General features: G+C 41.7%; 1 protein-coding gene across 10 annotated transcripts in view; it reads right to left on the bottom strand.

The window, feature by feature from the left end:
• Positions 1 to 26,467, bottom strand: part of EML6 (EMAP like 6) — an 88,442-nt gene that overhangs the window by 56,949 nt on the left and 5,026 nt on the right. For all 10 annotated transcript variants that reach the window (XM_038130458.1, XM_038130461.1, XM_038130456.1 and 7 more), the window contains exon 2: positions 5,242 to 5,401. In XM_038130458.1, coding sequence (XP_037986386.1) covers positions 5,242 to 5,401 — 160 coding nt within the window. The remainder of the gene's footprint in view (positions 1 to 5,241; positions 5,402 to 26,467) is intronic.

Below are 26,467 nucleotides of genomic sequence, written 5' to 3'. Positions count from 1 at the left end.
ACAGGAAATCAGCCCCAAATCACTTTGCTGTAGCTCCCAGGATTATGTGCACAAATGGATTTTCCCACACGTGACCTGGGTTTGAACCACGTTGCAAAAGTAAAGCCATTCCCACTCAACATTTACTCACTGGAGAGAGCACTGAAATGTCTCATCTTCTCTAAAAGGTCAGGTTATTGATTTCAGGTTACCAGTTCTTACCCTGAAACATCTGAGGTGCTTGTTTCAGGTGCACACCTCTAGCATTTTGATTTATTAATCTGATAATAAAAGTGAAAGGGAAATAAAAGCTTTCACTATTTCCAACCACTGCTTTGTTCATTATGCTCATTTTGTTGAGCTTTAGAACCAGAACTGGATGTAATTTTAATAATTACCTTTTTTATTGCTCAGTGTATCACATCACCAGTTAAAATAACAAAAACAATGAAGTAATAACCAAGCAAAATTAAAGTTTTATTGGTCATCAATTAAAAGAACTTAATTTAAATCATTTTTTCATCTCAATAATGGAAGAAATAAAAAGAACAGACTAAAATGGAGGCGGCATTCTGGCAGGGAAAAAGCAGAGTGCATCCATCTGTGACATGCCCAGAAGATCAGCCATTACTGTGGAAGTTGGAGGTATTTTCCCTTCCAGTGACTGTCCTAATTTTGTCCACTTTAAACGAATTCCATAAAAAAATTGGCTCAAATTTTGAGTAAGCAAATTGTTTAAAATCTGGAACTGTCTGTGATAACACAAAAGGACTGAGCCAGCAAAAGAACAAGTGTCATTACCACAGACTCCTCTAAAATGCTGCATTAGGAAAAATATTAAATGCAATAAAGCTCTCAACAACTGAAAAACTGAGAGAGGAAATAACTGTTCACAGAGGAACAGACAGCTCCAGTTTTCGTTCTGTAGCAATAATTCAGGGAGCAGGTACTCAAGGCCTTTTTATCCCATTCCTGAGGGTGAATACCAAGGGCAGGTCTTTCCTCCTGGGAGAGCCCCTGGACAGCCTCTGCACTAACTGCAGCAGGTTCACACACCCCCCACTATCCCAACAGTTACAGTTTCTTGATTTAGGGAAATGAAATAGATGTTTTGGGACTCCAATGCAAAACCTGCCTAGTGAATAATGCAGAACTCAACTGCTGTCCCACCAGAAAATGCACCAAGCAATGTGGTATTAATGAAAACACAACAAAACAAAAACCCTCCAAAAAATCCAACTCAACACCCCTCACCACCCCCACCAGAAAAAACTATTTACAGACTTATACAAGTTCCTCTGAGTCCAGTCTCCTTCCACAGGAATAAAAATACAGAGAATTTAAATGAGCTGTTCCTAGAGGAACATAAGGTTTTCACAGGGCAATCTGGATATGCTCTCAGATATTACTGGGAGGAACAAGGCTCCCTTGGAGGGCTCACCCTACAGGGAGGGCAGAACTCTGTCGATAGGCTCTGACTCATAATGGAGTTGTGAAGGGAAAGTTAAAGAACAATGTAGAGCAAAGAAATAAAATAATAGTTTTTGCAGGAAGTCACAATGTGAAAGGATTTCTGTGCTTTAACATTACTCAAAATGTCACTGGGACTCAGGGTGCTGGAGCTGGTCAGGGCCAGCGTTACAGCACTGCCAGCTGCAGGGCCATCGAGAAACTCCTCTGGCCCAATGGCACTGAGGACACAGAACAATCACACATAGGAGCTCTGCCTCCATCAGCAGCCCAACAGTGGGAAATGGAAATCAGACCTTAGTACTGGAATGGCACCTATTTCATATGTGCAGACAATGCCTATCCATGGCTTCCTAAATGCCTCCCCTCAGGCGACTTTGGCAACAACCACGAGGAAGAGTTAGGGCTAAGAGAACTTCTTCCATCCAGGGAGTGCAGGACAATCTGCAATTATACTCCCTTGATTTTATAAAGCAATTTAATTCAATGTTAGAGTTGTAACACTCTGTACCAGAAAATGAACAACTGAGACTTGTCTAAAAGAGAGAGTCTCAAGAAAAGGGGGACTTGACAGACAACATGGAGAATAGAAACGTTCCGTTCCCTTGACACTGCAAAATAAAGCATAGCTACTAACTAGCAAATTAGATAAAAGAAGATAAAAGACACACAGGATATTAAAAGTGTCTGGAACCAGTGGATAAACAGATAATGAGGAACCTGAGGGGGGCTTGTGGCAGTTCTGTACCAAGAAACACCAGTGTGTGCCCTGAGAAGTTCAAGGCAAGGTTATTTTGAGGGTTCTCAGTGAGAGCAACCCACAGAGACCCCCTTCAGACAACCCTCCAGGACCACAAAAGGAGTTCCAGTGAGGGACAGAGGCACAGAAATTAGTTCTAGGGAAAGTGGTGTTTATGTATTAGCTGGGAAGTATAATGTAATGTGTCTGATCAGGAGGGAATAAATGACCTGTTGTAAAGTTTCACAACACACATTTAATTAGAGAAAAAAAATCACTTCTCCAACTGTGTCCAGTGCTGGAGTAAGGAAGGGCTACTTTCTAAAACCTCAAATTGTCTTAGAAAGTTTATTCCTTTGCTGACTTTGGTATCAGCAGGGAAAGCACTATGGGAAACTAAGAAGTACTTTATATTTTCTTTTAACCTTGGAAGGTCTCCAGCCAGCAGAAAAGTGATAAGTGCTGAATTTCCTTTTTGGTTGAAACAAACTTTTATTTCTCCCTCTGGAAGGGAATATGACAGAATTCTATTCAGAGAATTCCCAGAACTACCAGAAGAAAATATCTGCCAAGTAGTTTAGGCACATAATTAAGCAATTATTTTTAAATCTACACAGATTTGGAAGATCTGGCTAAAGAAGCCTAGTGCTGCATTTTTAATTGCTTCTTTAGGTGTGCATACATTATGGCAGTGCCCTTCCCACTCCATTAAAAATATTTTTAGAAAGCAGATAAAAAAGGGTTAATCTGAAATAACTCCGAGCAGAAATTGAGCTGTGGGGTATTGATAAAATAGTTCAGTATGAGGCATCTGCTTTGTAGGTAATTCTGTAAAGGGCAGATGTTAATACTTTTAAGGAGAAACTGTAGTTAACTCCTGATTGAAGAGAAGACATTTTTAATTACAGGCAAAATGACAGCTCCTCATTAAACATTTGCACGAAGTGCAGTTTCCCTCCTGCCAAATGGCAGCTTCTGCTCAGACAGAAAAAGCCCAAACTAAAATATGTACTTTTAAATAGCAACACTTCTGCAAGAAATTGAGTTCCCATCAGGACCGTATTAAACACAGGTATCACAAAATAGGAAATGCGCTCCGACTCTATTTGTATTGAAGGTACATAAAGGAAGCAGTCAAGCTCTCCCCTGTGTATTGATGATCTCCATTTATCAGAAACTGTAACGAATTCTGTGCACACCCATCTGCATCCCCCACCCTGTGGAACATGAGGCCAGGGAGGCACTGCAGAACAACTGCGGTGTCTCCGTGCAGGGTCATCTCCAGTCTGGCCAGGAGGAATATCTCCCCACTAACTCATCCAAAAGGAACAGACATCCCAGAGTTTCTGGTTCAGCAAAAGTGAACTAACTTGGCTCAGGGAGAGGTGAGGTGGCCCTGTTTGAGATCCCAGCACATGGAGCAGCACTTGCACAGGAATGCACAAGGAGCCGAGCTGAACCTACGGAGATCCACTCTGGGAATGCAGCAGAGTCACCTGGGCTTTGCCTCTGCCTACTTTTATTTAGGAAGTGGAGAGCTGGCAGAACTAATAGTGAAAAGAATACAGTTCTTACTGCATCTGTACCACTCCTGACTGTTGCATTTATTGTGTTTTGGGGCAGGAATACAGACCTTCCCTGGCTTTTAACAGCCTCTGGATATGAAAGAAGGGAAGCTTTGCACTGGGAGGTGCAAGCAGTGTCTGTTTTGCCCTGTGACAGACACCAGCTCTCTTGGGAATGCTGACTAAACAAACCAGAACTGCCAGCAGCTCTGAGCTCCAAATACGCACAGACTTCCTCCCGTGCCCTTTAATTCTGGCTCAGCACAGCAGCCCCTCCTGCAAAGCCAGGAAGAGCAGCAAAAAGCCAAGATGCATTATCCATATTCATGTTCTCCAGCAGTGGTCGTTCTCCAGATACAAAAGTGTTCAATGCAAATTTTTATTTCCAGAAAAAACTGCAATTTCTCAAGCACTTCCAGAAAGGGAACTGTCACTGTTCTGCAAGGTCACCCTGGCAGCGAGTTTGCATTTTAATTACAGCAAGCACTCGTTAGGGCCTTCAGGAAGGCCTCCACCTCAAACAACCCCCGGGCTCACGAGTCGTCACTCCCATGAGGTGCTGAAAGAGCTTTAAAAAAAAAGTTTAACCACCAGTCTCATGAAGTTAAACATGAGAGGAAAAAAATGAAAAGCATTTATTTCTGAATGAACAATATCTTAAAAAAAATATTACACCATTAGAAATGTTGTTCTGTTGATCTGAGGGCTTTCTTGTCTGAGGTTTTTGGTATCAGCTAATCTAAAAATATTTTAGTAAGTATTACATCAGGAAACTCATCTGGACAAAATTGTCATCAATAATGACAAAAATTGCACAGCCAGATATTTATTTCTAAAGCTCTGTGAAACATTTCTCAGGTATATATGAATTTTAGGTCTATTCGCCTAAAGCTTTTTAACACTGCCAGAGAAAAAAAAAATCGTTGTGTTTAGCTGGGAACAGCCCACCATTTAGTTATAGTATAAATTTTGTTTCAAGATATCATCTCGACTAATCACATTGTAGAAAGCCACACTGTGTGTCCTAATGCCATTATTCAATTAAATTGCCTGTGCACCCCAGCCAAGGAGACTCTCCCAGCAGTGAGATTAGTGCAGTTCTGCCAGAAAAGCTGCAGGGTTCTGAGGGCTTTGCCAGGAACTGATTTCTTTGGACAGCAGGTGACAAGTACATGGTGAAGCCATTGCAGTTAAGCCACAGAGGGGCATTTCTGATCTGGATACCTGTCCAACACCCGATGCCTCCTCTCCACTCGGATGCCAGGCTGCGATTTCATCCCAAAAGCACCTCCTGTGCAAGAGCTGCGTTTGCAGTCCTACTGCAATTACAGTTACAATACAAACCTTGAGCAGCAATCACAATTCAATTGTAACAGGAGCTCCAACGTGCAGCCCTGTAGCTGCTGAAACACCAAACGTTTGAGGTGCGTCTCCCAGTGAAGCAGAAACACAGGTGAGTTCAGAGCCCAGAGGAGGAGCTGTACTGACCTGGCCGTCCGAGTCGAAGGCCAGGCAGGCGACCCCGTGCGTGTGCGCATCCTTCAGGACAGACACGGTCTGGACACGGTAGGAATCCCAGATGCAAATGTAGGGATCCTTCCCAACCTGCCCTGTGGCTACCAACGTTTTATCCGGGTGAACTGCAAGGCTGCAAACAACACACTTCAGTTATAACACACTTTGGGCACGATCACAGCAGCTGTCTTCAGAACTCAGTCAATTCCAGTATTTACTTAAAATGTTTTGCTGAGACTGACACGGTGAGTGCAGAATACAATTTATCATGTAATAATATTTTAACTAGAAAAAGGAAAAGCATAATCAGAGAATTTTTAAATGCTTTTGATTGATAAGCTGATTGAACACAGACTCAGATCTTAGTCTTTCACAGGTTTGTAATGGATGATTTTCTACTAATTATCCTCTCTTGCACATCAGCTCAAACATTCTGAAATATGATATTGTTCACTATGAGAAATACACACAAGAAATCCCCTCATCTTCAAATGTTTAAACATAGCAATCTCAGAAGATACACAGAAGTAAATTGTTTCACCAGAATCAAGCCATGTTTGTCTGTTCACAGCCCTTCAGATATGAAAATAAGAATAAAACCTCTCTGCAAAGCCATATGAATACAAAGGCAGTTTTACACAGTTACCCAGGAAACAAATTTGAACAATGGCTGAGTATGGGAGCTACACAGGGAAAAAGAAAACACCCTATTAATAAACTGGCACTCACCAGGTGGCTGAGGGGAGCTGAATACTTCTGCTATCCCAGGAACAGATAAAACCAATTATTATGAAAAGTTAATCAAAAAGCTTAAGAAAGTTTCATAAACATATGCATTTCATGGAAAAAGAACAGTTGTAGCACAATTTAACTGTTTTATGTCCCCTGCCCATTCCTCCCTTCCTCCCCCGGCTACAGTTGTACATTACATTGTGTGGCAGCTAATTCATCTCAGTTCTACACCTACACAGGCAATAAAAGGTGGCACCACAAACTTAAGGTGTGGTGGCTGTAATTAAGTTAGAATACTTCAAGAACCAGCAGGAAAATATTAATTGGGCTAATCTCCCTCACTGCTAGAGCGGAAGTTAATTACACGTGCCACCATTCAGCACAGAGCAGTTCTCACACACCAGAGCCTCCTCTCGGGTTAAGAGCACGAACACATTTCCTAAACATCAACATGTCTGTGCTGAACGTCTCTGGTATTTGTTTTATCCTTTCTGATGCATGAAGTCAGCCAGTGGGGGAACTAAAATTAGGGAATAATATCAATTTCTGGCACCTAAATTAGCAGTCTGATTTCCCAGCCCCGCTGAGGACATTCATCTCCTGCCACCAGCTTTTCCAATGTACTCCCCCTGCCCACGTTCAGTCTGGCTGTTAGATAATCAAGGGCTTATTTTTGGCAGACAGAGCAGTGGGTTAGAGGAAGGAAATGAAGCCAAATCACAAGAACAACTCTTGGTGACTGTTTATTACCTGCATGTGATTTATATGCTTGATGTGTGTTCAACTATAACAAAAACCTCTGTTACAGAGGTCACGGGCTGTCTTCAGGGTGTAAGATTTCCATGCCCTTCCCTGCCTCCTTAAGTGGGTATCAACTTCATTGGCTATGTTTTGAACTGTAAAGGTGCATTTTCTAAGCAAACATCCCATAACTGGACCATTTGCAATGAAACTACATTGATATTTGAACCACTGGAAAACACTGAAATACTGTTATGTTATATTATACAGAAATACAATTAGAAGAGACAAGGCATTCAAACATCAGCCATTTATGGTATAGAAAACACATTATTACAGGAATAATTCCCATTCCTCCTACAGGGAGGACAAGCTGTAAGCAGGGTGGGCAGAAGAAATTTCCCAAGAAAATTCATCTCTGTTTTCCATGTTTGAGGGAAAAGGACAGGAACTCTCTCTTGCTAAGGAGCTGGGATGCAAACAAGGGATCAAAGCAGCAGCAGGTGCTGTCGGTGCTGCCCACTGGCCCTGGCAGCCACTTCCCCAGGCAACAAGAACTTCCCTCTGTGGGAACAGCAACAGGAGCGGCTGCATACGCAGGGAAAGAGGCGGAATTGAACTGCTTTGGGAGTGCCCATTCCCCTCCTTCCAGGGAGGGCAAAGAAAGCAACGGGATTCCTGGCTAAACGCACGTTCCAAAGCACTCTGACGCAGCTGCAAAACACCTCTTTAATCCAAGTGCCTCCAAAGGCCCTTCTACAGAAACAATCCGTTCAGAATGAACCAATAAAGCTCAGGCAATATTTTAACATAATACCTCATTAATAAAAAGGTCTGTTAGGAAGAAGATCTTTCAGGGAACATTTCCTTTTCCTTCCCTTTGAAAATCAACAAGCCTGAATCTCAGCATCCAAGGCTGGAAGCGTGTTAATTTAGGATAATTAAAGATGCCAGACACGTGTTTCAGCAGGGTCTGATGAAATGCTCTATAAAAGTCATTAGTGGATCCATCTGCTCTGGGGGCCTTGCCAGATGGGAAACGCATACTACCTCCGCAATTTCTGTTGCAATAATATCCCACTCCAATATTATTTTTTTAATAACATATGAGAAATCCAATGGACTAAAAGTATTTGTTTCTTGTCTGCATTGTATTTCTGTCTATGTTGCTTTTCTGTAACAGGTCCCATACACTTGTAAAGAGAGTAGGGATCTGAAGTTCCAAACAGAACTAAGTAGCAAAGTTTAGCTGCAGCTCAAGCCTCAAAAGGAGTTACAGAGAAGGCAGAGGTGCTCTTTTCACATGGATGCACAAGGAGAGGACAAAGGCAAGAGACACGTTTTGTGGGAAATATTGTCTGGATACAAGGAAAACATTCCTCACTAGAAAAACTAAAGATCAGGATAGTTGCCTAGAGAAGTGGTAGACTTGCCCTCACTGGAAACAGTTCAGGACTTAATTGGCTTGACAGGACCCCGAATAACCACATCTGAGGCTGTGCTCTCAGGAGAAAGTTGGATTGGGTGATCTCTGGAGGCCCCTTCGAAACCAGAGCTTTCTATGGCTCCAAATACTGAAATACATCAAGAAAGTCCAAAGCAATAAAAGTAAAAATGCATTTTGGCTCACAGCAGTTAACTTGCATTAGATAATTGCTCCCTGATGCTGCAAAAAGCAAGCACTTGTGTTATCTTTAATAAAGGCATACAGAATCGAGGGAGACCTTGAAATGGGTGTATCAGATGTGAGACAGAGGTTTAAATCTCACTACTCTGGGTCTTTTAAATCTATCACTGCACTACCCTATTTATCAGATAGGCAAAACACTTTTTCACTGCAGTAATGAAATTCTGAACATTTGCTTTTGTAGTTTTGGAGCATAATTCATATTTTATATTTCAAATGCCATATTAATTTGAACCTTTTTATAATCATCCTATCAACAATTCATTGTTCATATAAACCAAAGCTGGTTTCCAGAACATCCCACCTGACAAAAACGAAACTGCTCTTTGAAAAGGAAACAAACACCTGCAGTTCTGAATGAAACCACTGTCTCAGGTGGACTGTCACCAGCTCTTGACAATATAATTCATCCTCAGTGCTGGGATGTTTTGCAATTTAAAGCACTGTGCAAATTTGATGCTAATCTAAAATAACTCCAGATAGTTAGACACCAATCAATTAATCTCTACTTCAAACCCATCCAGTTTTAAATTTGGAATTACATTTCCTGGTCAGACAAACCTTTACAGAATTCTGCAGTTTTCTGTAACAGTGCTAGATCATGTCAATGGAGACTTGGAGAGAGGCAGATCCTGTCTGTATTCCATCAACTCTCTTCAGGAAGTCTCTTTTCACAATGAAAGAGTTGATGTTTCTTGTTAAAAACCATCTACAAACCCCACAGTTTAGCAGAACAGAGAACACACCAGGTCCTTCTTCAGAATTTAGGTCAAACTTGTGAAGTACTCAGGGCACAGACTCTGCTACACTTGAACAATGGACATATTAGACAACAACAATTTTTCTTTCTCTGTAGCAATATTTCTGAAGAAACAGTATTTCCAAGAAGCTCCAAGCCTGTCCCAAAATAGCCACAATGTGCCAGCAGGTTATTTTCTCCTTTATTGCCTCCTCCTACTCCTGGCAGGACACCTCCAGGCTCCTGGCAGTCCAGCAGTACATGGGAACACCAGGGAGCTTCTGCATTTTGCTGCTCACTCAGTGCTAAGGACAGAGCTGTCCTCACATGGCAGCAAAGAACACAAACACTCACTCAGCAATTCCCCATTCCACAGAGCAAAATGAGTTTCTTTCCTCAGTTGTGGGGTCAAAAGGGAACTCACTGTACAGACAGAGCTATTTCAGCAGCAAAATAAGGCAGGATGCAGCCTGATCCCTGTTTCTGAATACAACACAGAACATCATCAAGCCCCACTGAAAGGAATAATGGAACAAAGACCAGCAGTTAAATGGAAGCCAATGCAGGGGGCTTCAGAAGCAAGGGAATATCTGAAAAGGAAGAGGAGCCAGAAAAAGGGAAGAGGAACAAGGCAACAACAAAACAACCTGCACAAACCCCTCCAGATCTGTAAAAATGGAGAGAACATTGAGTAGAAAACTGCTGGAATCTGACAGGCTAAGCCTACATCTAATTTCCCCCCAAATGAATTCTGAAACACCAACACCACGACCATGTTTTGAGGAAAACCCAGCTCTTATTAACACAGGAGGTTGTTCTCGTGCACAGTCACAGCTCCCAACCTTTGCCTCCTCCAGCACAAGCCTGAGACCTGCAGAGCTGGCAGTCAGATCCCACACCACAATAACCAATTTCATTTGGCATGTACCATAGGGCAGGTGAGGGAGGCTTTGGGAGGGCACTGCAGGCACGTGGAACAAATGGGAGAACAGAGAGAACGGATCTGTTAGCCGAGACACAGAGACTGCGTGTGCACGTATCTGCGTGTATGATACAGCTGATACACTCACACAAGTGAATTGCTTTTTTTACACATCTGAACATAGAGCTCGAATGAGTTTACGTAAAGTATATTTACTTTATATAAAGTAAATATATAAATAAATTTATATTTATATATAAAAGTATATTTAGTATACTTTTAAATATATTAAATATTGCCACATGCTTCTTGCAAACAACTCAAGTACAGAGCATATTTATCCTGACAAAATAAAAACATAAATGCTGATAAAAATACTGCAATGGCAACATTTTAATTTACTGGCTTGACTGCCACATGGCAATATCTTGTTTATATATAAGAGAGAACAGGATATGTGTACAGAATGATGGGCTTTTTAAAAATCATTCAGGCATGTTTTAGGTCCAGGCTCTTACTAGCTGTTCCACTGCTGGTTTTCCCCTCCATGCTCCCTGTGTAGGAAGAAGAGTGATACAGACACAGGTTCCAGCATTTACTCATCACCCTGAAGCAGCTTCCTACTTCCAAGAAGCCAGGCTGCCTCTGAGCCACAATTCCGGCGGCCTGTCCCAGCCAGCTCCCATCTGCTCCTCTGAGGAAGCAAACATCCCCAGACCAAATGAAGTCAGAGCAGACTTCAGAGTGAGGGGAATCACTCTCTTGGGCTGGGCCACAAACCGAGCCCAAAGTGAATAATTTATGAAGTGGATGAGCAGCTCAGACCCAATGAAGGTCCTGGAGACACACACACACAAACAGCTGCTGTTCAGCTCAGCACACTGAGAGTGCCTGGGGAATCCTAGGGGCACCTTGACAGGGGTTTTATTTCCGACTATTTTCCAGAACTCACCTGAGGTACAATGGTGACAGAAGCACACCAAGTTATAACCATTCCCGCCCCTCTTTATCCTTGGAAAAGTCCTGCTGACCGGCTCCTTGTGTCAGTGTTTGTTATTCAAGCCCATGGAGTTATCCCATCACATGTCAATCAGGTTTGTTCAGCTGCCCAAGGATTATCAGAACTCCTAACAGATCAGGTCCCAAAGGCCTGAGCATGGCAGAACATGGAATTTCTCATGGCACCATGGAGCTACAGAGGGATCAGAGTCAGGCCAGATTTTAAAAGTAAATGGCTTTTGAACACGTGAATAAAATTTCCCCAATAACAGAAGATGAAAGATGGAAAAGAAATGTAATGCTTTGAGGAAAAGCATTCTGCACTTCAGTTAAGACGGGCTCTGATTTACACTCATATGCATCTGTACACAGAGAAATACTGAGCAGATTCCCAAATGAAAAGGGAACAGCATCACAGCACAGTCCTGCAGCACTGAGGCTCCTCCTCACACATGGCTGAAGCTCTCTAATCATTTATTTCCTTGGATAACTCATGGATATTTTGCAACTCTTGAGCTTCTCCCAGTGAAAAGCAATCCTAAGAGATTTTATCCAAAGCCCACATTATGGCACTGAAAACTAAGCAACAACAACTGTTCATGTCCTCGTGAATTGTGGGTTCTCAGTAACAACTGATCAGGGAAAATACCCAGTATTTCTTATGATCCACACTACTCCACAGATCCCTGATGTGTAACTCTGAAATTCAACCACCATATTCCAGTCTTCCCATGCATGCTCAGAGTTCCCATTTGAGTCTAATGGTATTTGCATTCATGATGATGAACCAAACACTTGTTTTGATGGGCAAAGCAGTTGTAAATAAATACCCAAAACAGACATACACGACACCCTTCTCTATATAAACACTGTGATTTGATGCAATCAGGAAAATGGACCTGAAACTATCAGTTGTAAAGAAAAATCTGCTAGAACTGGAGACTAAAAAGAGGGTTGGGAAAGAGCAAGAACTGTACTTAGCTCAGCACTGTATTTGCCCCTACCCTATTCTGTGCTTACGATACTTTATAGACCATGTAACACATTCTGTAATAAATAGACAATAAAGCAGCAAGTAGATATTGGTCTATGATGCTGAGATAAAAACAGCAACTTGAATGCTATCAGTGATTTCTCAATATATGGAAAGCTAAAGAAACACTGCTGCAAATCCAGTGCTGCTCAACAGGACCCAGCAAAACTTCTGTGTTCATTTGGTATAAGGAATTTGAAAGCCAGGCTGAACACTGTGATTGAAAATATAAAATTCATACATCAGATGAAGCCTGGCAGTGAAGAAATCACTGTCACACGTTGGAGCCTCCTTCATTTCCTGCGTTCACCTTATTCCAGCCTGACTGTGGAAACACCAGAACCAAAGGCAACCCAAACCACAACACCAACCACGTACAGCTGCTGGCAATCCAACCCCTTATTTTTCCCATTTCATCACACTCAAGGGCAGAAACAACTGAAAATGACCTGAATGTCGCTGTGCCTTTCCCACAAAGGCAGGGATGTGGCATCATTCAGGCAAAGATGAAGCTGACAGCTCGGCAACTGGTGGTCACAGTGAACAGCAAATCTGAGCACTAATTAATTGCCCACATGCACGAATTAAAAAACTGTCCGCAGCATGGGGATAGGTGCAGATGGCCCCCGTGCTCGGCAGCACAGCAGGAGGTATTCCCGGTGGGGGATTCTCCTGTTCCCTCCAGAGGCTGACTCAGGCACAACTGCTCTGGCATCTCCTCGATCGACTCTGCTTTGTGTATAGCCAACAGCCAGCACTGAATACGGGTATAACTATGCAGATCACAGTCTGAATCAAAACATTTGCAGCTAAAAAAGAAGAGAGGGAAAATGGGAAGAAAATTTTGGAAACAGGACAGACAAAAGAGAGAGCTGACAAAAAGAGGAATCATGGGGGAGCTGCAAAATGAATACAGAAGCTGCGATAAAAATAACCAAAAAGCCCAGAGAACAGCCAAGGAGAAATGGGAAATACTGCAGAGAACAAGGAAAAAACCCAGCCATTGTCACAACTTGCCTGGATCACTCCCACTTTCATTTTTAGTAAAAGGGATTTCATCTCATCCTCTTGAAAATCCCCAGGTATAGTCACATTTTGGACAAATTGTGTGGCCTAACAAAACTCCCAGGCTGTGGTTAAAAAATTCACACTGGGATAATAATACTGTTTGCATAGGTTTGCCCTCACTGGTTATCAGAAATAAGGATTTTAAGCCTGGGGAAAGTGTTCCTTCTTCAAGGGCAACAAACACACAGCTGCATCCTATTTGAGCCTTCTTCTCATGGCTATCCTGCCCTACAACACTTAAAGTTTAGGCATTTTAGTGGCAAGAAGAAGAGAAGAACAGTTGGATTCCATAACGTATCAAACCAACAGACACCGAGCTGCATTTCACAGGTCAGCAGCAGATCATTGTTTGTATACTGAATGTCTGCAGGAATGATAAATGTGGCAATATTAGATGTGGCTGGTAAAAAATGTTCATTTTTAGACCCCGCAGGATATAGGGGGAGTTTTCAGTGCTACTAAGAATGCTTTTTTCTTGTTACCTCACAGGAGTGCAAATCCAGGACCAACAACTCTTCTCAGGGAAAATGTTTTTCTATTTTAGAGGTTGAAAATCAGCAGAAACAGGAAAGAAACAGAAAGTTCTTATATGATCATATGGAAATCCTACTGCCTGTTTGGTCATGCTGAAGTGAATAATAAACATCAAGTGGGGCAGAAACCACTGCAGAGCAAATAGGAACCATATGTAACATCAGAATGGGTTTGTTTTCTAAACTTCCAGTCACACTGGATCAGCAGCAAAGTCATGAGTTATCAGCTCTATGAACACTCTTGCCAGGCTCCTGAAGTTCTGCTTCACCAGTTAATTATACAGAACACAGATACAAACACTACTCCTAAAAATTCAAACACTCTTTATAACAAATACTTATTATAAATCCATTTTCCTTTTTTTAACAATTCAGACAAGAAAGGTTTCTCTACAGTTATCCACAAAACAGTTTTATTTTTCTGAGAAGGGCACTTACTAAAGTAAGTGTGACTTTTGTCACCTTGCTTTACATTGTATGACACAGCCTGAAGATTCTAAGCATTAAGGGTCTCTTTCGTGAGAGACAGATTAAACTAAACCTCTTTTAAACTTCTTGGATACCAGAATTTACCTGGTAATTTACCTGGTTTCCCAGAGCCTATTCTAGCTGCACGACCTTGCCCAGCTATAGCCTATTATTAAACAAAATGCAGCTAAGCACCGTTGCTTTCACAGCAAACACACAGAACAATTAAAGACCAAAACCAACACCTTGATTTCAACACACTCTGCTGTCCTGCTGATGACAGAGTTATGCAGCACCATGGCAAAACCAACAAAGGATTCACCAACAGCGTACGCTCTGCACATAAAACCCAGAAAGATAACCAGGAAAACACCACAGCAACACACTCAGAATTTAATGCTGATTAGAACTTCTCACTGCTTCCCTTTTAGCCTCCTCTCCTTTCCACCACAGGCTCTGTCAGTTCGGTTCTTTGGCAGTTTTTAAAAGTCTAAATAAGTAAAAGAAACACTCACCAGACCTCCAGAGCAGCTTTGGAGAGGACAGCTTAATAACTGAACCCTTTACAAAATCTCCTGCTCCCTCCCCGTTCCAGCTGAGCCCGGGTTGCCACAAACGAGGGCCTGGCAAGCCCAGGTGCAGGGGCTTTGCTTGCTCATTGCTCGGGTTAGCTCTGTTCCTCACAAATTCTGCTGATTGAATTCAGGTGAAACACTCACCTGAGAACAATCTGTGCTTAACAGGTGGCAGACAACAGAAAATTCCACAGGCCAGAGCTGCTTTTTATCAGGACAAAAGCAAAGACTCAAGTCCACATCAATTTGATACCACAGCATTCATTCTCCGGCCGAGGTCTTTTTCCCCGCGGAATGTCTGATGTCTAAGGCAGGGATGTGACACTAAACATCTCGTGGATCTGAGGTGTTTGCTTGGCTGAGTGGAGCTTTCTAACTGTCTAGAGAAAGGAAGCACATTTTGAAGCTTTTTACTGAAAGAAAATCCTTATCAGTCACAAGTAAGCAAAGGACACGCTTTTAATGGGAGCTTGGCTCACAGCACTGCCTGCAGACACGTGAAATGTACCCAAAACGCAGCTGCTCGCACTGAGGGATGGTGTCTGTTTTGCTCCACTTGTGAAAATACACCAAAATACTCTCAACTCACATGTCTTAGAAAAATCACCACCAAGATACACCCTCCTTCACTCAGCACATACAAATATTGCTGAGTTCATCTTTACAGAAATTACTAAAATAGCAGGAAACTGTTACCCTTTGTGTAAAACCCCAAAAGTCTGTGAATTAAAGAAGCTGCACCTTTATCTAGTGGAAGGCAGAAAATCACCTTGGTCATTTTTAGAAGTTAATTGTATATAGAAATTACAATCAGGAAAAAGGTTTATTTTAAATTTTTTGGTGTGTTTCTTGGTTCATTGATTATTTTTATGTGTAAAACAATAGTTCTACAATGCTTAATTGTCAAATCAGCTTTGTATAGTCACTTAAAATGTTTCAATTGTTCCACTTTTCATTTCTTTTTAACACTTAGTATTTTCCTGGGATGTCATTGAATATTTCCTCTAATTCATGTATTGCCAGGGTTTGTAAGTATTTTATCTGTTTTTATTTTAAAAATATATTAAACTAAGGAGAAAAGAAGAGAATGACTTTATTAGTTACTTAGAAAATAAAGTTCACCCCAGTCTGGAGCGCCCTACAGAAGCAGGCTGCCTGAGGAGTTAGAAAGTCTATTTTATTATTCCATCAATCCACTGTCTAATGAAGTAAAAGAAAGAAGCAGCTTCAAATGTAAACATTAATAATAATTTCACAAGCCAGAGTAAAACATTCCTTTGCCTTCTGGAATCTCACAAAGGCTGTGCAAGCTCCAGATATGTATTTTTTCAGACTCATGTGGATATGAGCAGCGCTTTCAGATGAGAAGCTGTAATTCATCAGGACTAGAAACTCAAATTACTTCTTAGACTTCTACAATAGAAAATCTCACTCCAGAGAGTCCAAACAGCTGGAGTCAATACCAACAAGCCAAGTGCATCAGACATCCCCTGTCTCTGCTACAACTGCTGAAGTGAAATAAATCAAAATGCTGTTTCCACAATCATAATATTTCAAGTGCATATTAAAATGTAGGACTTGAACACAATAAATTCAGCTAACTCAAGTTACTGCCCAGGGTCTGCGGGACACACCCCAGGGTATTGTAATTAGATGCAAACCAGCTTCTGAGCTGATTTGGGGATTCACATCTTCTGCTGTGCTCCCAATATAGGCAAACAGATCAAATGGGAGGCAGAATTAATTTAGGTAAGGGTGCATTGGAGGAATTCCCAGATTTGCCATGGAAGGAAGAATAAAACTGAGGAGAGTTCCATGCCAGGAGTACCTAAGTTTGCTGGTTTAAATTATCTATATTGCAGTCAGCAGTACCAATACACTTGCGGCTCAGCTGAAATTACAGCTGTCAGTGTTTTCTGATCAGATTTGTATTTCTGAAAGCAAAAGATTAATAGAGATGACTGGTGTGGGACACATTATCCACATTCTGCTCTCTCTTGCAGAAATATCAGACGAGTTGAGAAACAACCAGAATTTTAATGCCTGTTAATTTGAGCAATGCATTTTGCATACATTTGCTTTTATTTTTGTATTCTGCAGGCAGCTGGAATAAGTAAAAAAATATCTGTAAGCATCTCAGAATTAGAAAATAAAAATTGAAAGCCAAAGCTTTATTGTATATTCATGATTTAAATATTAATATATTAGAATTCTATCGTTTGGCTTTCATGATCTTATAACAAAGCCATAAACATATCTAGAAGTGTTTTCACTTTTACTTTGGAAATTAGATTGATAACGTGACTGGAACACACCTTAAAAATATTGTTCTGTTTAACATGGTGTTAGATAATAGTAACTTTTTCATTTATTTGGAAAATTACTGAAATGATTGCACTTCTGTGTAACAACATTCAAGTTATCTCATTTGGCTGGAAATAGGGCTCCCTGAATGGGATTTTTAACTTCTTCTAAACTATCCAGACCAGGTCCAACAGGATGTCACCCCTTATCAGTATTTTACAATCTCCAGGTACAGCTGAAAAAACCCTCCCTAAAACCTGGAGATTGGCATCTATTTTCCAGCAATTCCTCATTTTAAACCTCCTTCACTTCGAGGTGTAGGTTTAGGAAGAGGAGCCTTTGTAGGTTTTCATTTAATGCCTTTACAGGTAATACACACATTTGAGTGCCAGTTCCTCTCAGGCAGGTGGAAATAGCTTGTTCCATGGAAAGCTGGTCTCTCTTAGGTTTCAGGTGAGTGTTTTGGGAACAATCCAGCCCCTTCTTCAGAACAAACACCTCCGCTGATGAATGTAATTGTCCTCAGCCGCTCAGGGGAAGAGCCACAACATAAATATGGATTTTTACACGGAAGGGTGAGAATGGAACAAGCAAGCAAACACAGAAGGATGCAAGAACAGAACGAAGAGGAAATAAGACAGCAAGGAAACCTCCCATATATTAGTGCAAGAATGTCCCAGAGTTAGAGACACTGAGGCAGCCTTTAGGGGGTGACTGTGGGGTCATGGTGAAGAGCAGATTCCAGCAGCTGAGTGGGAGTTTAACTGATAACTCTGAAGTCATCCCCTGAAGGCTGGTGAGAAGCACTCATCTTTATTCACTCTGTCAGCTGGGCCTTCTTGTTACAACAATGTAAGAAATAGACATAAAATCAATTCCAGAAAAAAGGAAAAAATATTCAGTCAAACAAAGCATAACCTAAAATATAAATGAGGATTCTAATTAAGAATAATAAAGTTTATGTTCAGAATGTATGAGATGCTGCCAAATTTTTCTATGACCCAAATTCCTCAGGGCTTTTGCTGGTTTCTGAAAGAGCTGATCAAAAGCACCTGCTTACGTTTTCAAGGTAAGATAGGTGGAAGGTGTTGCATGCTGTATGGACAACCAAGTCTGGGGAGCCCCATGTCCAAGAGTAATCCACGAATGGAACAGGAGACCAAGCTACTTGAGTTGTCATTCCACTGGAACTTTCCCTTTTGGGGGGGTGGATGCCAGAGGTACCAGTAAAGCAGTTCTACCTCACTGACTCCAGGAAGCCAAGAGAAAAACTGAAATCCAACATGTTAGAAACAGTATGCTAACATTCCTACAGGAATAGCCAGTGCAGGACATAACTGAAAATGACATCTGAAATGCCACGGTCTGTCTTCAGAAGAGAGAAATGAAGAGCTAAAAAATCCCCAGGACCTCCTGAGCAGAATGCAATGTCTGATGCCTTAAATTCATGCTGACATGCAGTGAAACTCTTCTGTTTTAACATATTTGGGCATGTCCTAAAGCCACAGCCCAAGCCCCAAAGAACAAACCGTGGTTGTGGCAATTGCTTTTCTTGGTGACTCTCTTCTTTTTTCTTTTTCTTTTTACAATTTCTGTCACATACTAGAGGGAAAAACCCCTCCTGTCACAATGCAAGAGATTTTCTTTTTTACTGAAAACATTTCCTGCCACAAAAAGCTTAGATGCGCCAATATTGAACAATTCTACGTAGTCCCAAGTGCTTAACAAGTCCAGGATTAACAGCAGTCCATTCATAAATGGAACTAAGGGACATCAGTCCCCACTGCTTCCTCCAGCACAGAAAAGAGGGAAGTGAAAGGGGTAATTGTGTGATGACATTTAGTCAACAATTTATTTGAAAGCCAAAAATATCCATTTTTTATATTTATGCATTATATAATATGGCATAACTATATAATAATTATGTGTTTGTATATTATATATGTACACACACTATTTATATGTATTTGTGTGTGTACCTATGTTTAAAAACCCAGAACACAATCCTGGCATGGCTGAGGTGGATCACAGAAAGTCCAGCTCTGTTGAGAGCAGCCTGTGACAGCTGCAGCAGATGTTCAGTTTGAGGGGGCTCAGGCTGATAAAACTGTTATATCTATAAGGGAGGAAGAAAGCAGAAAAAAAAAAAAAGAGTGTGCAGTGCACTGACTGCCATCCTGTATAAAGCAACTCCCACCAAACTAAATGACAAGGTAAAAGAACGTTTACCCCTAAGCAGTGGAGAGTCCCACAGATTGGAACTGAAAAATAACAGATACCACGGGGAAAATGTGAAATGCAATACACATTCAAGTAACTATTTAACAGAGCATTCTGAAGAGCTGACTGGTTTAACATTAGTGTATTCCTACCTCCTTTAGTCTGTCCTCGATTGAAACACAGAATACATGGTTATTCCCAATTTACATTCTCTTATGACCCTTCACCTGGTCCAGCAGGCGATGAAAATACAATTGTGAGGTTATACTGATGTAGACACAAGTGCCAAAACATTCCTCATTCAGACACATGCATGCTGCTTTCTCAGCTCCCTTACAGGAAAATCATGTTTTATCTCACATAAGGCCAGCTCTGAGAGAACAAGACTCTCTGTTCAGATTTACAATATTCTTAAAATAGGCCTTTACAGAAATAAATAGCTGTCGCCCATCTCCCATGCAGATCTAAGATTTCCTCACATGCCTAGTCACACTCGGGTATCCACCAGGCTCTGGAAAGTTAGAGATCCACACCCTGGCTCCCATCAAAGCACTCAGACAAGCCCTGGAAATTCAATTCAAGTATTTTCTAGAAATTTTAGACATGGAAGATTAGTTTACTTCCAAGCTCCTAAAATGATCCATCTGTGTAACAGAGCAATTCATATGTTCGCTCGTAAGGCAGTGCCCACGGAGTCATCACCATGGCTGGAAAGCAAAATTATGTCTGTGGTAACTCCACAGAAAGGGAAGAGAAACAGCAAAAAGTGAGGACAGAGTCTGGGAATTTAGCACGTTCTCTGAATCAGATAACTTCCCTTCTGTGCTGGCTACCAAATGGATAGCTGAGGAAAAACATGAAGGGAAAAGGTTCAGAACCTCTGTCTAGGGTTACTTTAGGCAGCAAACTGGGTAGAGGTTTGAGGAAAGCTGCCCTTGCATGTGGAATAAGCTCAGGTCCTGAACCTTGAGGTCCCAAGGAGCACCACAGCCAGACAGTGGGAAGAAGCCACACAAACACCTGACACACTGTTCAAAGGCCACAGGCCACATCCAAACCCAGCTCAACAGTGACTTGTCATGTTTATGGGACTGCCTTACAGTAGCTTCAAAATGAACTCTTATCAAATGTAAATACAGCAAGTTCAGATAGAAAGTTAAGCCATGTTGTTAACACGTTAATCTTTTCCATAAGTAAAACTTTCGGTATTAAATTTCTGAAGAAGCAAAGTCACTGGAAGTGTTCACCAACCTTCCTGTTCTGCTGAAAGACTCATCAGACATTTTGAAAAGATGCTCACAAACCACTTTAGCCTATCTGTCCTTCCACAGAAGCAGCTGCACTAGGCACCCTCAGAATATAGGACCCTCCCTATTACTCAAAACATGTCTTTTAATGCAATTTAATATTATTAATTATCCAACCAGTTATTAATTTTACCTGTGTTTTAATGGATATGCAGCCAGTCACAGACACTAATAGAGAGAGCGGGTGTGAAGTTATGACACCACCAAAATCCATGACATGCTGTATTTAAGAGAGATTACCATGATCCAAAGAATGCCTTTTAAACTTCTGTTTTGTGAGACTAATACCAGGAGTTATATAAACAAACACGGAATTGTGCCTTTCTGTGTTTTTATGTAAGCGCTGTGACTCATTTTTCTTGCCTATTACTATTATTTCTCTTCTTCTCTTGGTTTCTTAGCCAACTCTTCAGAGCAGAGACTGGGAACCTGGAGTTGTGCTTTCAGTGAAACCTCAGAGAGCTGTGCTCATCAGAGCCCTTTTTGCTGTATTTTAGGCTCAGTGCTGCAGTGGAGGCTGAAGAGTTTTGTGCCATTATGTAACTGCCTGGCAGCATGTAGCTTCAGGCATTTATAATCTGGTTTACTGCTTGTCATTTGTTAATACTTGGGGTTTTTCTCTAGCTTATGCTATCAGGGATGTTACAGGGGGGTTTGCCTTCCCCTTCCCAGCAGGAGAGAGAGCAGGCTTCAGCCACAGCTGCCAGGCTCGTGTGGAGAATACAGCGCACCTCCCTGCTCACCCCATCCCCTGTGCTTCCCTCGGCGCCCAGAGCAGCGTCCCCTGCCCTGCCACACGGAGGGTGGGCTCTGCCGGTGGCTCCTGTGGCCCTGGAGGCTGTGCCTGAGCGCAGCCTCGGAGCACAAGCCCAGGGTAAGATGCGGGTGGTGCTGCTCCAATAAAATCTGCTAATGGAGTGCATTCAGCGCGGCTGGGCAGACTTCCAGAATGAACCACACCATGGCAGCCAGCCAGGAGTGGGAAATAGCAACACACTTGGTGGTGTGCAGGGACAGAGAAACAGGTCCCTGCATCGCTGACTGAGGATCCTGAATTCTTTCACAGCATTAAAAATTACAAGCCACTAAAGGAGGCTTCTCATGGCCTTGATAACAGTTCACATATCTACTTGCTTTTTTATTCTCTTACAGTTTTCCTGAGCAAAAGGCCCTTTTCCCTTCATTCTTTTCACCCATGCAAGATAAGACAAAAAGATATTTCACAGCTAATTCTTCAGTACAAACCTAAGGGAAGAATTACAGTGGACAAGCTCTCCCTGGGAAGGGAGCAGCCAAGAGCTAGTGTGAGGGCTCCTTTATGTGTCTGCACTCTGCTCCTTCTGCAAACAAAACTAAAATGGTATTTTTCCTGCTGCATTTTATTTCTCTCTCCATGAAATCAGTCTCCTTAAAGGAGAAAAAAATTTACATCTGAAAATCTGACAGAAGCCATGGGAAAATTAAATATGAAAATAAAATGAACAAAAACCACTAAGCCCTCAAAACTCGGTGTTCTTGGCTAAATTCTATTTCAAAGGAAGAAATTACTTTATATCTATTTTCTTAAGATTGAAATTATTTATAAAATTGCTTTTTTCACAAAACTATTAGTGTTCTGCCAGGGAGGACCTGAATTCATGAAAAGTGATTTTAAAAAGGACATAAGGATAACTTAAAAGGATAAAACTAGACTTTTTAATAATCTGAACTGTCCTTGCCAGAGAGGAGATAAGATGGAAGAGAGATGAGTCTAAAACAGAAGTGTAGATTCCTTTAAAAAATGTGTTCTTCCTCCACTTAATGGAAGAGAAATAATGGGAATTAGCTGTCTCAATTTATTCTTTGCCAAAATTTTCTACCACAATACAAAATGTCAAATTTTCATTTGAAATTAATTTGAAATACTTATTTGGAGATCTGTGATACAATTATATCACAATCTCTATATTCCAAAGGGTCCCATATCCAAAAGAAGGCCCCCAAAATTCTGAATGCATTCTGAATGGCATGACCTGTAATACACAAACCAACTGATTAAAGGATGCAGTGTGGGAAATAAAAGGAGGAGAGGAGAGGAGAGGAGAGGAGAGGAGAGGAGAGGAGAGGAGAGGAGAGGAGAGGAGAGGAGAGGAGAGGAGAGGAGAGGAGAGGAGAGGAGAGGAGAGGAGAGGAGAGGAGAGGAGAGGAGAGGAGAGGAGAGGAGAGGAGAGGAGAGGAGAGGAGAGGAGAGGAGAGGAGAGGAGAGGAGAGGAGAGGAGAAAGTAGCATTTCTTTAACACCATTATTTAACAACATTAAACAATCAAAAGTCTCATCAAGTCTCAAAGAAGAGGAAGGGAGTGCATATGGAAGGTCACGGTGCTCTGTTGTGCATCTTTTGCAAATGCCCAATGAATTATTACTTATGGCCACAATTAATCAAAGCTGCCAGACCCACAGAGTTACATTAGCCCAACGTGCAGCTAAGAAAATACAGCAGCATTCCTGTCTGGGATTTGAGTGGGTTACTTGTTCCTATTCCTGTCTGGGATTCAGTGGGTTACTTGTTCCAAGTATCTTTTGTAAAATTCTCTTTTCTGCAGCCCCATAGCCCGGGTGCAATTCTTCAAAAGCTGGTTCTGGTATTAGAATGTAAGAAGGGCCACCCAAGGCAGAACCTGGGGCGTGTCTGAAACACTGACTCTGCGTTAGACCCTCAGCTGAACCAAGCCTCAGGCGCGCACAGCCAGCCCAAGCAGGGCAGGTGACAGCAGAGGGACAGCTCTCTGCAAGGCCACAGCCACACACCCAAGCAAAGCACAGAGAGCTCCCTGGGGAAAGGCAGTTACGTTATTCCCCTCTTGGGAAGAAGGGACTGCGTTATAAGGAGTGCAGCACAGAGATGCCCATCCTAAAGCAGCTTGAGATCCCAGACAGAGCCACACAAACCTCTTCAGTCTGGCAAGCAAAAGCTTTAAAATGGCTCTTTCAGCTAGAGACAGCGTTCATAAAGACTCAGTATAATATCCTTTCAGACACTTGCAGCCACTCCCAGGCGGCACATGTTTTTAAAAATGCAAACAAACCCCCCACGGAAGTAAAAGGCCAGCACATATGCAACAATCACTGCATCTACACCCTTGAATCAGGAACACAACTGTATATTATAAACTTGTTTTACAGCCATTAAGAAAAAGCAGTTTCATTGAACAGCATTTCAATACTTTTTAAAAATAAATAATTTCTAAACAGATGAGAATCCCTCAGAATCCTAGAGGGATCAGGAACCTGCTGTAGACCTAGTGCTAAAATCTCCTTTAGTGCAGCCACACTTGTACCTGCTCAGCACCTGTGTGACCAGGGCCAGAGAGCAGGTCCCAGTGGCATCATCTCTGATCTGCTCTGATCAGAGAGTTGGTATCATCTCTGATCTTCTCTCTGATCACAGAGAAGCCACACGGAAAGCTCAACTTTTACCTCATCATAGATTCCAGCATTGGGAGAAGCCAAAAGGTCCTTCAAGGACCTTACGAAGAGGGCTCAAACACTAGAGAGATGAAGGGAAAAGTTAAAGAAATTTCCATTTAACACTTTTCCTGGTCAGACAGCAGCTGACTGTGACTAACCTCCAGTTAAAGAGCTCCTAGCATGCAGAGAAGGAGGCATGCTCTGCCTTGTCAGGGTGAAAGCAAGGGCCCCAGCCTTATCTGCAGGTTGAGCTGTAAACCACTGAGGGTGTATTTTGTCTTTTGTACTACAGTTGATTTCTAAAATAAACAACATCTCTTTAAAATAACCCAGAAAATTCTTCTTCAAAAGTACAGCTCATCTTGCCCAAAACTGTTATTATGCAATTAATATTTGCAAGCAGTAGGTTACTACCACAGTAAGTGATACTTTCAGTATTTATCTCTGCATGTGGATAACAGTTTCTGAGGATGAGGAAGCAGACCTTTGGCATGAGTAGATGCCCAATTTTCATGAGGAGACATCAATATTAGTACGACTACATACAAACTGCAGTGCCAGTCAGTAATTTTCATGTAGGGTTACGCCTTGAACATTCAAGTCTGCTACAATAATGGAGGCACTCAAAATTCCCTATAAAATCCAGTAAAATCTTTTGCAACAAGGAGTGTTAGGCAGCCAGAATAACAGGGTTGCTGTACCACTCCGAGAGTAACCTTTATTTTATGTTCTGTTTTAATTAGCAGCACTTCAGTGTATTTCCATCCATCTGTCAGAGAAGAAAGAACAAACTTCACCGCCAGCACCCACAGAAGTTCCAGCAATAATGTTAAGCACACCAAGGTTCACTGTGCTGCTGGAACACTTAAAGAAGCTTGACATAAACATGCACTCAGCCTTAAGATCAGGCTTCCCTAAAGCTTTAGAGGTCTGTTCCCAGGCCTTTATAAATACCACCTCTGAAGGGGAATTTAAATTCAACCTGCCTCTTGGACAGCCAGCGCAGACAACTAAATGTTCCTGGGGTAGAAATGCACCTCATGGAAAACAAGCTGATGTTCCAAAGAACACTCTTCAGGCGGGAAGAAAAGGAGGCCCTTTTGCTCTTTACCAAGGTTCCCAAAAACCTGAGCAATTGGCAAGTCAGTGAAAGACCTTTTTACAGGCCTCCAATCCCCTCCTGCTTTCACACAGCAGCATTCCAGTGCTCGGAGCTGTAGATTTATTTTTTTTTTAATTTGAAATTAAGTTAACTCATATGAAAACATTTTCTGTGAGTTTTCATCCTGGTAAAGAGTGATTACACCTAACTACCAGACCATCATGACTCCTGGCCATCTGAAATCAAGCTGAAATAAAGTAAGTTAAAAATTGCAGTTCTAACACATAGGAAATGTAAAAAACAGTATCAAAAAATTAGGTTTAGACTGCTCTGGTTAAAGGATGTGGTTAAATGATGACCATTCTCATCAACATATAGTGCCAAATGCCTCCTGAGTTTCTCTCCACTTTTAACTGATCTAAGTATTTCTAAATCACTTTCAATAAGATACTGCAACTGTATATTCCAACACGTCTGATGCATTAATACAGGTATTTAAGAAATCAATTTATAGCATGATATCATGCCCTGATAAAGACTTCAAACTTAGTGCAGCACAGCACTCAAGTCGAGGCAAAAGAGGCCACTGGAACTCCATGGAATAAACAGCATTTTCCCCAGGTTTTCCAGCACTGAAAGCAAAGGAGGCAACAAGATGATTAGAGGAGTTTTTATGGGGAACTAATTCCTTTCATACCAAACTCATCTAACAACTTGCTGCCTCAAAACAGTTCCCAAAACCCTGCTTCACTCCACGTGTGCCATGTCTGTTAAGTCTGGATGGCTTGCTGGATGCACCAGTGTAGCATCCATGAAAGAAACAGGGCTGGAATGTCTGTTGTTGAAAGTCTCTCCTAAAATCTCCCTTTTAGTCACTGAATCTCAGCAGTGCTGGGGGGTCCCCTCAGGTGTCTGAAGTCCAGGGTTAGCCTGAGCTGCAGACAGTGCAGCTCCGTGCACTGATGACAAACAATAACCACAGTAACCCGAACACCACTCTACAACCAACACCTGCTGTCACCTTCCAAATGGTGGCAACTGAACAGAAATTTAAAGTATTTTAGGTATCTTAATAAGCCTATGAACAGAATATTATAATGCATAACTTTAAATAGAGAATGTTAAAGTACAATTCAGATCTTCTGTCTCTGAGGTTTTGACTTGCATGGCTCTGCAAATCAAAAATTCCAGATTTATATTTACTGTGGTCAGCAATACACAGCATTGCTTGAAGCATATTACTCCTTTTTTCCCCAAAGCAGCAAGACAAGAAATCCACATCCTGACACATCTCCTATCTCCTGAAACGACCCTTGTGGAGA

This window comes from Motacilla alba, chromosome 3 (assembly GCF_015832195.1).
Source record: "Motacilla alba alba isolate MOTALB_02 chromosome 3, Motacilla_alba_V1.0_pri, whole genome shotgun sequence".
In the NCBI taxonomy this organism is placed as follows: domain Eukaryota; kingdom Metazoa; phylum Chordata; class Aves; order Passeriformes; family Motacillidae; genus Motacilla; species Motacilla alba.
Note: the sequence above shows the minus strand (reverse complement) of the source record. Positions and strands in the feature narration are given on the sequence as shown.